Source organism: Opisthorchis viverrini (genome assembly GCF_000715545.1).
Source record: "Opisthorchis viverrini unplaced genomic scaffold opera_v5_137, whole genome shotgun sequence".
Taxonomy (NCBI): Eukaryota; Metazoa; Platyhelminthes; class Trematoda; order Opisthorchiida; family Opisthorchiidae; genus Opisthorchis; species Opisthorchis viverrini.
The window spans coordinates 18,114-33,172 of NW_008751790.1; the positions used below are offsets into that span (position 1 = coordinate 18,114).

Sequence of the window (15,059 nt, forward strand, 5' to 3'; positions counted from 1 at the left end):
ATATATAAGATCCAAAACCAACTGGATCTGAAACCGGACACCAGCCGAACAACCGACCCTTTAAATGAAGTAACCATTTCGGGCATCATGATGTTAAGCCCATGCTTGTTCGTTAGAGCCAAGTTTAGTCGATGAGAAGTACTCACCAAACGTCCCCTGTAGCCAGAACACAGACGATGGTAAATGAACGAATGCATTCTGTAGGATGTTGACCTTATTGTGTACATCAAACGAACAGCCTTTTGGTGTCTCGTAGCAGATAGACCTTCCCACTACACATGGCTTGGTTTACAAAAGTCTTCTTATTGCCTCGTCTTGAGCAACATTGTGACAATTGTCTATAGTAGATGGTTTACATTTCAGCGATAAGTATGCACAACTGAAAGTCGACTCGCAGGCAGAAAGTTAATCAGGCAACAGCTATTCACACATGGGGTGCAAAATGTCTGTTTGGAACGCTTGAACGACTGCATCACACGTAAATCAAGTAAAATGTTGGACAAATATAGTGAGTGCACTTAGGGATAAAACTGATCTCATGGGGACGGCGGTTGAAGTGGCAAAATCACGCTGGAGACTACATAGACCACACGTGACAGTGTTGATTGAACTTAAAATGGTACAGATGCAACACAATCTGCTTACAAGGGTACTTCACTCTGTTCAGATTGAATCAAGCGTTAATGATAGATCGTCTGCAGTGAAAGTAATGATCAGCTGCACACAGGCTGGTCTACCAACCAGTTATAGGTATACAACGGTTCAGGTAGAAAAAACGTCACAGAGGTCTCATCCTGAGAGTTCGACACTCGAGATAGGCAACACCCCTGGTATCTCTAGGGGAACTGAAGTTTTCAACGAAGTTGGATAAGTAGTAACCATTTAGAAAAACATGTAATCACACTGACGCAAGTGAACATGAAAAAACTTCAAAAACTCCGAACATCTGACTAACAAACACTTGTCAGAGTGTGAAAACGAGCGTAAGTGAATTACGTGGGTAGTGCACACACACTCGATGGTAAAATAATATTGATTTCTCCGGAGCCAAAGGAGCCAAAGTTCGCCCCAATACAGAGTGAAGGATACATTTTACTCAGTGATGATAACAGCGCAACGGAATACTGCACTTACCTGAACCGGATGGACTGCACAGCCTATTGCAAATCCTATGAACTACACAACCCCTTATTGGATATCGTATGTCCTGTACAGTCAAATTTGAAACGAGCTTTCGCCATACCCTTGGAATGCAGAGTATCGAAAAAAGACATTTTAACGGCTGGCAACCCAGCGAGGCACCCCATAGGGTTCACCTACAAAACTGCTTCAATTAGCGGATCAACATTTTCTGTAGAACCAAGGTGGTGGTTCTTCTCAAAAGAAAGGCAAAAGTTAAACCAAAGTCAATGGGTCATTGAAATCAATGGGACACGGAAACACAACACAAGGGTACAGAAACAGAGCTGGAGCGAATCCTTTCACACAATGGAAGTTGGCTGCCACAGGAGAGTGAGCAGTGCCTTGGCTGCAACAGATGAAACTGGATGAAAAGGGGAGAACGAGCGAAGTACCACAGGCTACTGCGTCGCAATCAAATCTACAGACGTTTGTCAGCTTACCACCTAGTCAGTAACCGATTAAAACTAAGGGGAAAGCATTCGGTAGTATGTGATGCCGGTCATCCGAACGGTGCCAAACACGAACTAACGAAAGAAACCATTTTCAGCGATTACAACTGGTGTTTACCGTATCTATCCCCGAAATTAACGACTGGTCAGTTGAAGCCGCGTATTGAGCTTAGAGCGCTGGTCACGTGCACTACCGTTTTTCAAGGTCACAGAGTGCATGATCTGGTAACGGCACTACGTTGTTGCGTACGCGCGAGCAACGCGTGCGCGATCAGCTGAACCAAGTGACTGGAGTAGTTGCCAAATCGGGTGCTGGATTCCATCGTTCAGGCGCAAAATAATAATCCCGTATTCACGATAGATACAGCCTCGTAAAATTCATTATCCACTGTACTGAGCGTCGATTTTTTTAGACTTTAAATCTCAAACAACCGCATATTTTCGAGTTCGACCTTCACCGAAAAAGTGACTTCACAGGCTAACCAAATTACACCATAAATATTTGATTGGTACAGCATCACCGATACTGAGGGAGTGTGTACAACGAAGGGGCAACAAGAGTGGGGTGAAACCCACAGATATTCGCAGCAGAATCCACTTTCAGGCCATAGATTGGACCAGATACAAGGTAACTAAGGCACCGTAGCCAAGTATGCTTTGCCCGTAGGATCTGTGCCGGACGGATCGGGTGATCACTGTCTTGGTTCCAAAGAATTCACTGACGTGTGGACGTTATGCGGTCTTAGCTGTCGTGCCTTGGAGCCCCATTTCCACAACAAGGCTTATCGTTGCGTTATTGCTAGGCCCCTGAGGTTCAGACCTTGCGAGTTCAGCACACCGACACGAGAGTTTCAAAACGTGTGGACTACAGTGTGGGAACGGCAGTCAAGTACATGCACGGAATTCACATGGAAGGCGCTGATCTGATCAAGTGGTAGTAATCTCCTGATGACGTGAATGCACCGATCTATTCACTCTCGGCGCAACCCAGCTCGACTATCGGAATCCAAAGTGGGACATATATTCAATGATATCAACTCTACAAAACCTCGAGTAACCAACACTTCTGAGACAGACAAAATCAATGATGGTGGACCCCCGCTTTATGACGAAATGCATGTTTGAACATAGGCTCCTAGAAATACAGGTATTACCGCAGGTCTCTGGTGAACCAGGTGAACTGGCTATTTAAACTACTTCGGGTCGTTCGAAGATCATTTTCCTAAACTATGTCCCGTTGGAGTGCTTGCCGACTACAACATACGCGGAGCAGTTTCTAACACATGCAATGAAGTGCGTTTCGTGTTTTCATACGGTTCAATATATCGGTCTCTGCCAGCAGAATAGACTAAGGAGCTTTCTGCATTTGATCGTTAGCGCCTTCGAAGCATTACATTCATCTGGTGAAAACATTCAATTAGTGGGGCTTAAGTCCGTCGAATGTTTTTGGTGGAGTAGGGAGAGAACGCATTCGCTGATAACACTTCACAAACTGCGCTGGTTTGGCCACGTGTTTCGAATGCCAGATAACTGTCTGTCTCGTACAGTTATCTTCCATCATGACCACGGTGGAAACCGTCCACATGCAGTCAGACCCTCATTGGGCAGGGAAACATGAGAACCATAAGCGGCAGTCTTGCCCAAGTGACTGTCGTTTATCTGGTTGGAGACCCCAATGCAGGCTACACCGATAGGCATAGCATAGCCGGGCACGCATTCCTCAGTTCAGGCTGTTTTCCTCGGCGCACGGGTAAGATTTTTATCGACCATGTGAAGCAACAGGACAACAGGTACGGGATCATAACTGTATCTACATTTCAACGTTTTAAGCTGACACTTTTGGTACGCAGTGCCGTCGGTAAAACCATGTAGGACTTGTATGCTTTTTACATGCTGAATAAGATGGCGTTTTCCTATGCAAAACACCAGCCATCAGATGGGCTTCTAACGAGCAAATCGGTTTCCAAATTCATGAGCCTATTTGTCTGAAGTTTCCACCCAGGCTGTGTGAGTGTGTGGGGGTGTAGGCACCTAGGAATGACTGTGGTAGGCCAACACTAAGTCAGTCCCCTTCCAGTTTTATTCTTTTCTTCACAATAGGCCACTCAAATGGATTGTGGTTGCACAGGGCGAAGCGTAAGTGCTGAACAATATCGATGATGATGATGACGTAGATGGGTGCACGGCAACACTCAACAACCTACACATCGAAAATGCACATTTTCCGTTGTCTAAACTATGTTCTTCTAATAGCAGGATAGCGACTACTACAGCCAGCGTTACTTAAGAAGCCCTGAACAGAGTGAAGAATGGGGACTAGTGATGATGGGTATGAACTATGAAAGCCACTTAGCAAAATTTGAGAACGTCGTCTACCGGGGTTCTGGACCAGAGGATAAACCTTATCGACACGGCAATATATTGCAGTCAGTGGCGAGTCTGTATCGACAAGCTTGCCATCCTACCATAGGGAGTCCAAGTTTCCAGTTTCAGCCCATATAACCCCATTAAACATCCTTCAACTATGATTTCACCTATGGTAATCCGACCTAAGGGCTGTGCGAAATGATTGCTCGTAGACCCTTCGTGCATATGCTTAACAGTACAACCACTGATACTCGCGAGAAAAGCCTCTCCAATATCAGGTTGTCATTCCGTCCGATTCTATTTTACGCATTTCGAAGTTCAGTGAACCCGTCCGTGTATCGCTTTAAGGTCGATGGCTGGAGTGTGTCATGAAGACGGACGTGACGTAGCAATGAATAACACTCATCAACTAACACACCGACCCATTGATAATCGGCTTACTGGTTGTAATACAACTGCCAGTTCAGTGGACGAGTCAACCATAAACATTTTTGAATACCGAACAGGTACCATCCTCCACAATTGAGCTCCAGATAGCGACGTCGTTAAGGCGCAAGCTTACTGACCGGAATGTCTTATGTTCGACCTCAACAGCTCTTGTCTAGGCTTGGGCAGTATCTCATCTCTCGTGCTTCCCTCGGGTGACATGGGAGTTAGGCACTGAAAAGGTCCCACAACTGAACTATTTCATTGCGCTACAATTAACTGTGGATGAAACCTTAATACATCCGAATGTATTATTCCCTCAGTTCAATTGATCAAAGTTACGTCCGAATAGAGACCTACCGAGGGTCCCGGTTAAGATTACGCACGCCCACCGTATTAGCTAACAATGGTAAACGCCGAATAAAGACTAGTCATTGACGAAATTCCCAAATGAAAAATCTTTAAACTCAAAGACTGTGCATGAAGTTCACAAACCTCTCTCAATTCCTCTATAGTTATAAGGATATTAAGTGTAAGGTTAGAATGATAGTAGCCTGGTCTCACCGAATTTCAAATAAAAAGGCAACCAATCCCAAAGTATATGACGAACGGGGACTCACTTGTCTTTCGTGCGCTACCCCAGCGCCACAGCCAAGACCATCCATCTCCATAAGACCTTGAATCCTTGCACCCGGGTACAGAATACGATCTAGCATTCTCTGAATCAGCTTTTGCAAATCCGTCGGTAGTTTTCGATTGCTGATTGGTGATTGACAAATAGGCAAAGCTCAAGGCGACACCCGAAGCCCGATTCAGTCCTGGTAAGCCAAGTTCACATTCGACGCGGATATTGACGTTGCGCAGGATGATGCTGGCTTGTGCGATTACTGAACCGAAAGACGAATTATGGGGGAGGGATGCACAAACATGATCAAATAGTTACTTGTGAAATAAGGTGGTCTGTGGTAAAAGAGCGTGGTACTCACACGACACGTGATAGATGACGGAAACGTTGACAACTATTGATGTCATGATCACAATCATCACTGACAGAAACAACGGCGCTGAAGGAATGAAACAGTCCTAATATTTAAGATAACTTGGAAGACCATTCTCAGATATACAAAACTGTCCTATCGTAGGTCCACGAGTAAGTGCATTGGTGGGCGTGGAGTGATAGTGTGGAATGAGAAGAAGCAGAAGTATGGTGCTGATGAACATTCCCTCGCCATAATCTCAGCCCTACATGCCATCGGTTGTGATATCGACTTTTTGGTTCACCAACCGATGATCACCTCTTATCGAGGGATCTGCTTTCCTCAATCCGCTAAGGCTGTTATTGGACTGGGACTTCCTAAGGTCGCAGTCAGTGACTTGTGTTTGCTTGCCATTGTGGGCTCCCTGCGTACTTATGACACTTTTATGCGTGGTACATGGCGTTGAAGGTACATTTTTGCCATTTAATCTCACACCAGACCCAGTATGACGGTCACTTTGTGCCTGATATGCGAGTCAAGGGAAAGTCAAGATGCAGAGGCTGGGTTCGAATCACGGACCTTCCGGTCAATAAATACGCGCTCTACCCACTAAGTTACATCAAATAAACCAGAATAAAGTTTGATAATAAGCTAATCCTCCATCTGTCTTAGTGGTCGAAAAATCCATCAGAGAGGGCACTTATGACACGCAATGACTCCAAACAAGTCAGTGACTAAGGCGCGAACTTCCTGACCATAGTCCAAAATCAATCCCAACATCCTGACTACTCCCATCTAGGTTTGAGCAACCTGGCGATATCTAAGCCCTCGCGCCTATTTCGGGTAACATGGAGGTAAAGATCCGAAAGGGTGTTACAGCCGAGCTACACCACTTGGACTTGACCCGAGACGCGTTGCTTGCTGGCCAGAACTCATACAATCATTCAAGTGCATCCACTAGGAGCGGAGTTGTCATGGAAAGCATAGGTCGTCCCATAAGTTTGTCGCGCAACGCAGCTCAACCTTACTCACTCGACCCGGCGGCAGGCCAACCACACAGTGTTTAGTAGATATTAGTTGTACAAAATTGGCGAAAATTACAAGTTGGCACGTGTCCATTCACCAGTCACTATGCTTTCGTGAAGAATATTGGAAATGAATAAATCCAGAGGACGACTCTCGATATGCTCATCCGCTGATACTGCTCGATTAAAACCACACTGAGAAAACACCATCTCGATTAAATGCCAAAGGGTCTCCGTAAGGTAAAGGTATCCTAGTGGCCACTGACGAAGATAAAGGAATAATGCTGCACACCAGACGCACCTGAATCGATCATATAAGCAACTCGTTCTTTGCTTTCCTGATCGACAAATGGATTCGTGTTGTCGTTGTCAAAGTCAATCTTTTCGGCCGTCGTCGTTAACCTCTCAAAAAACTGTTGAATGCGAGAAAAAAATCCTCGGGGCTTTTCGTCCGCACTACCAGTTGCACCCTCGTCCTCTCCCGATGATCCCACATCACCGAAATTTTCCGTATCCAACCACTCAGTTGTACCATCAGCAACTCTAGCAGCCGCGAAGGCAGCTGCCGTCATACTTGATATCATAGAACTGAACAGCGCCTCATCTAAGAGAGAAATGGAAGTAAAACGTTAACGGTAAAGCCATGATACGTATGCGATGACTTGATTTTGGAACCAAAGGTGGGGTGGGATAAAAGTTAACTGTAACAGACGAAAAATGAACCGACTGCGAGAAAAACCTAAGACAATTAGTTCACACCAGTTTCGTTGCAGCTGAGGTAGCAGGTATATCAACAAGACCGGAGATCAAGATGGGACATCCCGCATAATCGGGTAAGACTTACGAAGGGTAGTACAACAATGGAGACAGGGATTGAAAACCCAACCTTTTCGACCAAGAAATATATCGCAAATATGGGACGGCATCCCACTTCAGTGAATGTCGCACACTGTGCATCTCCGTGCTTCACGGCCCGACGAACTTCCACCTCCCTGATTCAAAGGCGGTGAACCCTTCCGTCAGTTTGTTGGTAAAGTATGGAGAGATTTAGAAACTGCAGTCGGTATTGCGTCCCGTAAGTGAATTCATTCTACGCTGAAAAGCCAACAAGCACCGTACAACTGTTTCACCTAGATAATCACTAGTGTACATCTCACGAATCTGCACGAGGATTCAAACTCCCAGTCCCTCGGTTGGTAGTAGGAGATTAAATCATTCGGATGACCATTAATGTGATTAAGTCGCAATTAGAGAGCATACAGCGGGAACATCTTTTAACCACAGACTTCACATCGTGTGATCGCATGTTGCCTGGCTCCTCGAGTGACGGCTTCTCATACGTACGGTTCACGCGTCGTGGGAATTATCCTTACTCTGAGCTACCTGTACTTTTAGCAGTACGATAAGGTTTTGAAATCGCAATCGTGATTAAAGAATTATTGACACCATATCCTATGTACTAACCCACACTTCTGATTGCCCGAACGGTTTAGTCTTCAACTACTAACCGAGATGCTATGGACTCCAATCTTTTGGGGTATAGCTAAGCTACGTGCTTCTGATCAGTCGCCAGTGCGTTATACTGCATTACCACCCCCGGGGGATTGGACTTTCAGGCATCTACAAAAGCAACGCCCATACCTACTGGAACAGAATTTACCGAGAATATAGATATCGTACGGGCCAGTATGAGCATCCTTGTCTTCGGCTATAAACAGAATATCACGTCGACAAGCACAGCTGACAGCTGGTTGTAACTATTTTCCGGATGCGTCTTTAACGAGCGAATCGACAGACAAGGTTGGAATATACATCGGAGTTGAGGAATCATGCTTTTGCAATGCGCGGTGACAGAATACACAAGATGAGGGCATTGTTGGTATTTTGGTTCAATTTATTAGTCATCATCACCATTGACAGCTATAAACCAAAAGTAAATCCTGGAGCTTGAATGCCATGCAAACAATGAGGAGGAATGCCCTAGTAAGGAGTAGAAAGAAGGGAAACGGTGAGGATATAAACAATCATGTCCCTGTAAAAAACTGTCAAGAAGAACGTTCATACAACCCGAAACAGCAAACGCATCTTAGTATTCTACCGAAGACACCACTATCGGGATTGACCCGACGTCCCCTGCGAAACTCACCTGACAACAACATAACGAAAGCCGAACCTAAGTCAGACAGTCAGACTAGAGAGTGGCATTACACTCACCACTGGGTCCGGCTACTTATTTGTAAATCGAACCCACCCAGTCTTGCAGCAGCGCTTCACACTTTGTAGGTGTGAAGCGCATTTCAAACCGTGAGGCAGAATTATTCAGAATAGCTAATATTGTTTGCATTGAGACGGCGTCAGACCCAAAAACAGCTGTGTATCAGAGAAGCGAACAGAAAGCAGTGAACGCCGTCAGCACAGCCCCCTTAGTGTCAGGCGTCCTCGTACCATAACATGACCAGAAGGAATGGCAGTCTTGAGCTGTGGCTCTCTAACGGTGGCTGAACGCCATGTGGTCCAAATGGGTTCACGGTTTGTCTGCGCCTGGTGACCGCCAGGCTACCCAATGCGGATGTTAATGCTGAAAGTCCTTACTGGCTAAAAACAGTTCATGATCAGCATACAACCGGAGAATTAGCTCTCCACTGTCTGCTCGACAAGCAGACGGTTTAGACCCATACTAGCTCTCCTAGTAGACAGACGAGCGGTAAATAGACGACTGTTTACAAGCACATAAACAAATAGGAATGCTCTGAAGCTGACAGCTATGCCAATATCGGCGCAAATAGTTGAAGCGGTTGAAGAGTCACCTGAAGATTGTAGTCGAGTGTCCAGACAGCAAAAGCTCTGTGAGCTGACCCATAGTGCTTGTACCTTGTTTTCGAACTTCACAAATGCAGGACACGTTTATCTACAAAAGTGCGCAAAAGATCAGCTTCTTAACCAGCTGTTTAGGGGTTCGGACATTAAAGACTGGAAGATAGTTTAATCACTAGGGGTCTGGGTGTTGCGCAATCAGTGGCTATACATGGGCTTGGACACTGCTATGGCGCCCAAACGTGGATAGCAGGATCCTAGGGTCGCCAACCAAAGCCACTGGCTCAAAAGCTCGGCAGCAGTTAAACGGTAATCGGTTACAGTAGTCTACCTTCTACAAAAAAGGTTATCACATATGTTCCAACCATCAAACTGGAGGGTCAGTAAAGTTTATCAGACGTCCATCCGTTGACAAACCTAGTAGATCATTTGAACGCTGCATACAGTACAGTTCAACGAGTTGCATCTAACCACAAGGGTTAAGTGCATCCGATCCTCTGCTCGGTTGTGGTCAGAATATCTGTGGCGAGTCTGTCTTTAGTTGCTTTAACGTAACAGCTCAGCAACGATCACTAACTGCTTTCTGATAAACGGTGCAATTGCAATTGATTGGATGGTGACTGGTATCATCTGTATGTTATGCGCTGCCGACTCAATTTTCGTTCCACTTTCGCATGGAAATGCAGTGAGCATATTGGCGACTGGAGCTCCTTTTGAGTGGTAGAATCGGTCTGAATGTTGATTCACTGGTTAGTTTCTAGACGTTCGTATGACAGCAGGAATGAAAGTTGAGGACCACCAGTCCAGATCTGGTAGCCAAAGTTTAGCAGTCTTAGTAACCAATCAAGCAATATGGAGAGGCTGGACTTATTTGTGCATCCTTGCTCTCGTTAACTTCTGAAGATCAGGTTTTTCAATTGTATAACAAGATGATCCAGCAGGTACCTAGGGGGTAGTATTCGATGGCAATAATAAGGAGGGTGATGTAAGGCCGGGGAAGACGGAAAAAGGCGAATCCGCGAGCCAGAAACATGCACACTTAGAGACCATACAACATTGAACTCGCCGGAAAACTCACTTCGGGTGTTCGAGCAATCCGGTGGCACTCCTTGGATAACCAAATCAACTCCATTAATTTCAATCAATGATGGCAATCCAACGATTAGTTCGGAAACGTACGCAACACAGACGACAGCAGGGAGTCCGCTGTCTGCAAGGACAGTATTGATTTTCTAGAACCAGTAAGAACAACTTGAAGAAATTATCAGCCAACGTACGTCAATGTTGAAGTATATGTCCTTGCAACCAATCCCGCTAGTTGTAATAAATATCTGCTCATCCTCCAATGGTTGCGCGAAAAACTGCCCAAACGTGAAGTTCAGGAAAACTTTGACCGACTTCTTCGCAAACGTCCAAACAGGCATCGCATTGCAAATAAATTTCGCAGTCGACGTCCGACAGGACAAATCGTAGAGCCAAATGTAGAAGATACTGAACTCTCATTGGTCGACAGATCTGCGAGGCCGTCGGACTAGGTAGGTTACGGGACAGACTCAAGTGATATTCTAGACTAGAATATGATCAGGTGCGGAACTGAAGAGAAACTTTTATGATGCCGGTGATGGATGTTATAGTTCCGAGAATTCTTCTATTCAAACTGATTGCTTCATTCTTACAATCAGGAAAAAAGAAAAAATCTTTTTTGCAAACTTTCTACAGGGTGTTTAATACGTGTTTCGCAATCCATCGTACATACTCCTCATGAACATACTTTCAAAATTTTTGTAGCCTTAAGGCTTAAAAAACGGTTACCACATGATTCCACCAGGTTTCACTTGAAACTGAGGCGAAACTACCATAGTGAAATTAACCAATCAGAAAATTGTTAGGCCTTTTTGTCCTATCCTGGGATCAGCTGGTCGCCCCAAATGGTGAGGGCCTACCCAAGGTCAGGCCGTAGGCTCCCAGTGGCCCCATCTTGAAACTTTGTAACCGAAAGCAAGGGTCTCACTAAGTACCTGTGGGTAAATATGATTGAAGGCTTCTTAAACTGAGCATCACTGAGCGCGCCCTCACATGTGGGCCACAGCTAAATAAACAGATTGGTCCCGTTTGCCAGACTGAGATTGTGGTAATCGGGGAGGGCTTGAACTGTGTCGGTGTTACTTGCGAGCTAACCTCAGTAGAGCTATTGTTACGGGTTCGAATGAGTTCGACGCTATGGCTTTGCGTATCCTCTCACGGAGAAAAACACGCATACGATCCGTTTCCGCGATCCCGTACCCCCACTCCAACTATTCAGAGAACGCTTTAGTGCAGATGCCATCAGATCCAATCCAACGTACAGAGTCCACTTGCATGTCTTGAATAAGTTGATCTGAATCCAAAATCCCTCTGACGAACAAAAATTTTAGAGTCGTCTAATTGTTTGTGGGTTTCTGAATGCGCAGGAAGTAATCCACAGCTTCAACGGCAATCAGCCATCTGCACTTATTCTAGAATTCGTATTCGAACGCTCCTTTTAGGGCGTACCGGAACTTCCACTCTCAAAAGCGGGTGGTAAACGAAAATGGTATCCTTTCTAGCCAAATATATTTCAGTATCTAGAATTGATTGTAGGGTGGCGCTCGCCTGGTCATAACGGTCACTAGACCGTCACTAGCTGCTCCGGATAGTTAGCTTGAAAGCCCGTTCTTTCTAGACAAATGAATTATAGGGAAATTCATGCCGGGCTTGGTTTCGTCAGCTTAAGATAAACAAACCGCTTGCAGATATCCATTTTGCAGTTGAAAACAAGTAAAAGCCAATCATAGCTGGGGTGACCGTTTCAAACCATTCAGCTATGCAAGTGAAGAATGGAAATAAAAAACAAGGAGCTCTAACGTTATTCGATGGGCTATTAGGAGCCGTCATCGTTTGTTGTCGTTGTTAGGATGATATTTAAGTGGATGAGGCAGGAGGTCCGTTGATTTCATTTCCAGCAAGATGTAGTTTAAAAAGTTCATCAGAAGAATGCATACTATAACAATCACGACTGAAGGTTGACGACCCAAGAGAGTTCCGGATTCAGGAGTTAGTCATAGGACCGCCCAATAATGTGGGCTACTTCGACTTCAGTGGTTCCTTCGACAGTTCTGCCCCTAAGTTCGTTCTTTTTTCGCTCTAACTTTCCCCAAGCAGGTGTCTATCCTTTTTCAAGATGCGAGTGCACTAACTTTTAAGCTACAATTCATCTCTGTAGGTATCTCATTTTATTCATTTATGTCCAAGTGGTCAACCGTAGTCACTGCCCAAACGTGAAGTTCAGGAAAACTTTGACCGACTTCTTCGCAAACGTCCAAACAGGCATCGCATTGCAAATAAATTTCGCAGTCGACGTCCGACAGGACAAATCGTAGAGCCAAATGTAGAAGATACTGAACTCTCATTGGTCGACAGATCTGCGAGGCCGTCGGACTAGGTAGGTTACGGGACAGACTCAAGTGATATTCTAGACTAGAATATGATCAGGTGCGGAACTGAAGAGAAACTTTTATGATGCCGGTGATGGATGTTATAGTTCCGAGAATTCTTCTATTCAAACTGATTGCTTCATTCTTACAATCAGGAAAAAAGAAAAAATCTTTTTTGCAAACTTTCTACAGGGTGTTTAATACGTGTTTCGCAATCCATCGTACATACTCCTCATGAACATACTTTCAAAATTTTTGTAGCCTTAAGGCTTAAAAAACGGTTACCACATGATTCCACCAGGTTTCACTTGAAACTGATGCGAAACTACCATAGTGAAATTAACCAATCAGAAAATTGTTAGGCCTTTTTGTCCTATCCTGGGATCAGCTGGTCGCCCCAAATGGTGAGGGCCTACCCAAGGTCAGGCCGTAGGCTCCCAGTGGCCCCATCTTGAAACTTTGTAACCGAAAGCAAGGGTCTCACTAAGTACCTGTGGGTAAATATGATTGAAGGCTTCTTAAACTGAGCATCACTGAGCGCGCCCTCACATGTGGGCCACAGCTAAATAAACAGATTGGTCCCGTTTGCCAGACTGAGATTGTGGTAATCGGGGAGGGCTTGAACTGTGTCGGTGTTACTTGCGAGCTAACCTCAGTAGAGCTATTGTTACGGGTTCGAATGAGTTCGACGCTATGGCTTTGCGTATCCTCTCACGGAGAAAAACACGCATACGATCCGTTTCCGCGATCCCGTACCCCCACTCCAACTATTCAGAGAACGCTTTAGTGCAGATGCCATCAGATCCAATCCAACGTACAGAGTCCACTTGCATGTCTTGAATAAGTTGATCTGAATCCAAAATCCCTCTGACGAACAAAATTTTAGAGTCGTCTAATTGTTTGTGGGTTTCTGAATGCGCAGGAAGTAATCCACAGCTTCAACGGCAATCAGCCATCTGCACTTATTCTAGAATTCGTATTCGAACGCTCCTTTTAGGGCGTACCGGAGCTTCCACTCTCAAAAGCGGGTGGTAAACGAAAATGGTATCCTTTCTAGCCAAATATATTTCAGTATCTAGAATTGATTGTAGGGTGGCGCTCGCCTGGTCATAACGGTCACTAGACCGTCACTAGCTGCTCCGGATAGTTAGCTTGAAAGCCCGTTCTTTCTAGACAAATGAATTATAGGGAAATTCATGCCGGGCTTGGTTTCGTCAGCTTAAGATAAACAAACTGCTTGCAGATATCCATTTTGCAGTTGAAAACAAGTAAAAGCCAATCATGCCTGGGGTGACCGTTTCAAACCATTCAGCTATGCAAGTGAAGAATGGAAATAAAAAACAAGGAGCTCTAACGTTATTCGATGGCTATTAGGGAGCCGTCATCGTTTGTTGTCGTTGTTAGGATGATATTTAAGTGGATGAGGCAGGAGGTCCGTTGATTTCATTTCCAGCAAGATGTAGTTTAAAAAGTTCATCAGAAGAATGCATACTATAACAATCACGACTGAAGGTTGACGACCCAAGAGAGTTCCGGATTCAGGAGTTAGTCATAGGACCGCCCAATAATGTGGGCTACTTCGACTTCAGTGGTTCCTTCGACAGTTCTGCCCCTAAGTTCGTTCTTTTTTCGCCCTAACTTTCCCCAAGCAGGTGTCTATCCTTTTTCAAGATGCGAGTGCACTAACTTTTAAGCTACAATTCATCTCTGTAGGTATCTCATTTTATTCATTTATGTCCAAGTGGTCAACCGTAGTCCGTAAATGACGATAAAGATCTGCTCAAACGTGAAACCCGTCCATAAGCTCCTCACTTTCTGCTAGCATGATTGGTCCACGTCCGACCCCACGAACGACTCACGTCCAATCCCAGCCCCACCCACTAAATTTACCACGATACTTACGCCCCAAATACATATCAACATTATCATACCAACCGAGTTCTTAAACCGTCTTGATATGATACCGTGCACGACATCTTTCGTACCACACAACACCTCCCTGCTTACGCCGCTTCGGATACTCTCCTGTTCTTTTGCTGTGGTCAGAACTCCTCAGCTGCCTGTACTACCGCACGTCAGGGGCCACATTTCGCCATATATGTCTGGCTGAATCCACCAAACTGAACAAATTTCTCCCCGGAATTTTCAGAATTATTTCCCCGGGGCTTTCCAGAAGCTGGTGTATTTCCCACATCAGTCGTGAAGTCGGCGCACTGCTTTAAGATCTTCCGTAATATCGTTGACTGCAGCAAATGACAGCTTTTTCGTGCAACCTCTTTGATTGGATCTACGAAGTATCTGTCGTACATAACGCGCCATGTGATCCTCTTCTGACTGGTGTTTCTTTCCTGAATATCCGTCCCAGCT

General features: G+C 45.1%; 1 protein-coding gene across 1 annotated transcript in view; it reads right to left on the reverse strand.

Moving 5' to 3' along the window:
- The window catches only part of T265_06438 (hypothetical protein), a gene marked incomplete at both ends in the record, with an annotated part of 26,678 nt that extends 16,014 nt beyond the window's left edge, over nt 1–10,664 (reverse strand). The window contains 4 exons of the mRNA XM_009171706.1: nt 5,045–5,311; nt 6,728–7,030; nt 10,319–10,472; nt 10,518–10,664. Of these exons, the coding sequence (XP_009169970.1) occupies nt 5,045–5,311; nt 6,728–7,030; nt 10,319–10,472; nt 10,518–10,664 (871 nt within the window). The remainder of the gene's footprint in view (nt 1–5,044; nt 5,312–6,727; nt 7,031–10,318; nt 10,473–10,517) is intronic.
- Between the last annotated feature and the right edge of the window lie 4,395 nt (nt 10,665–15,059).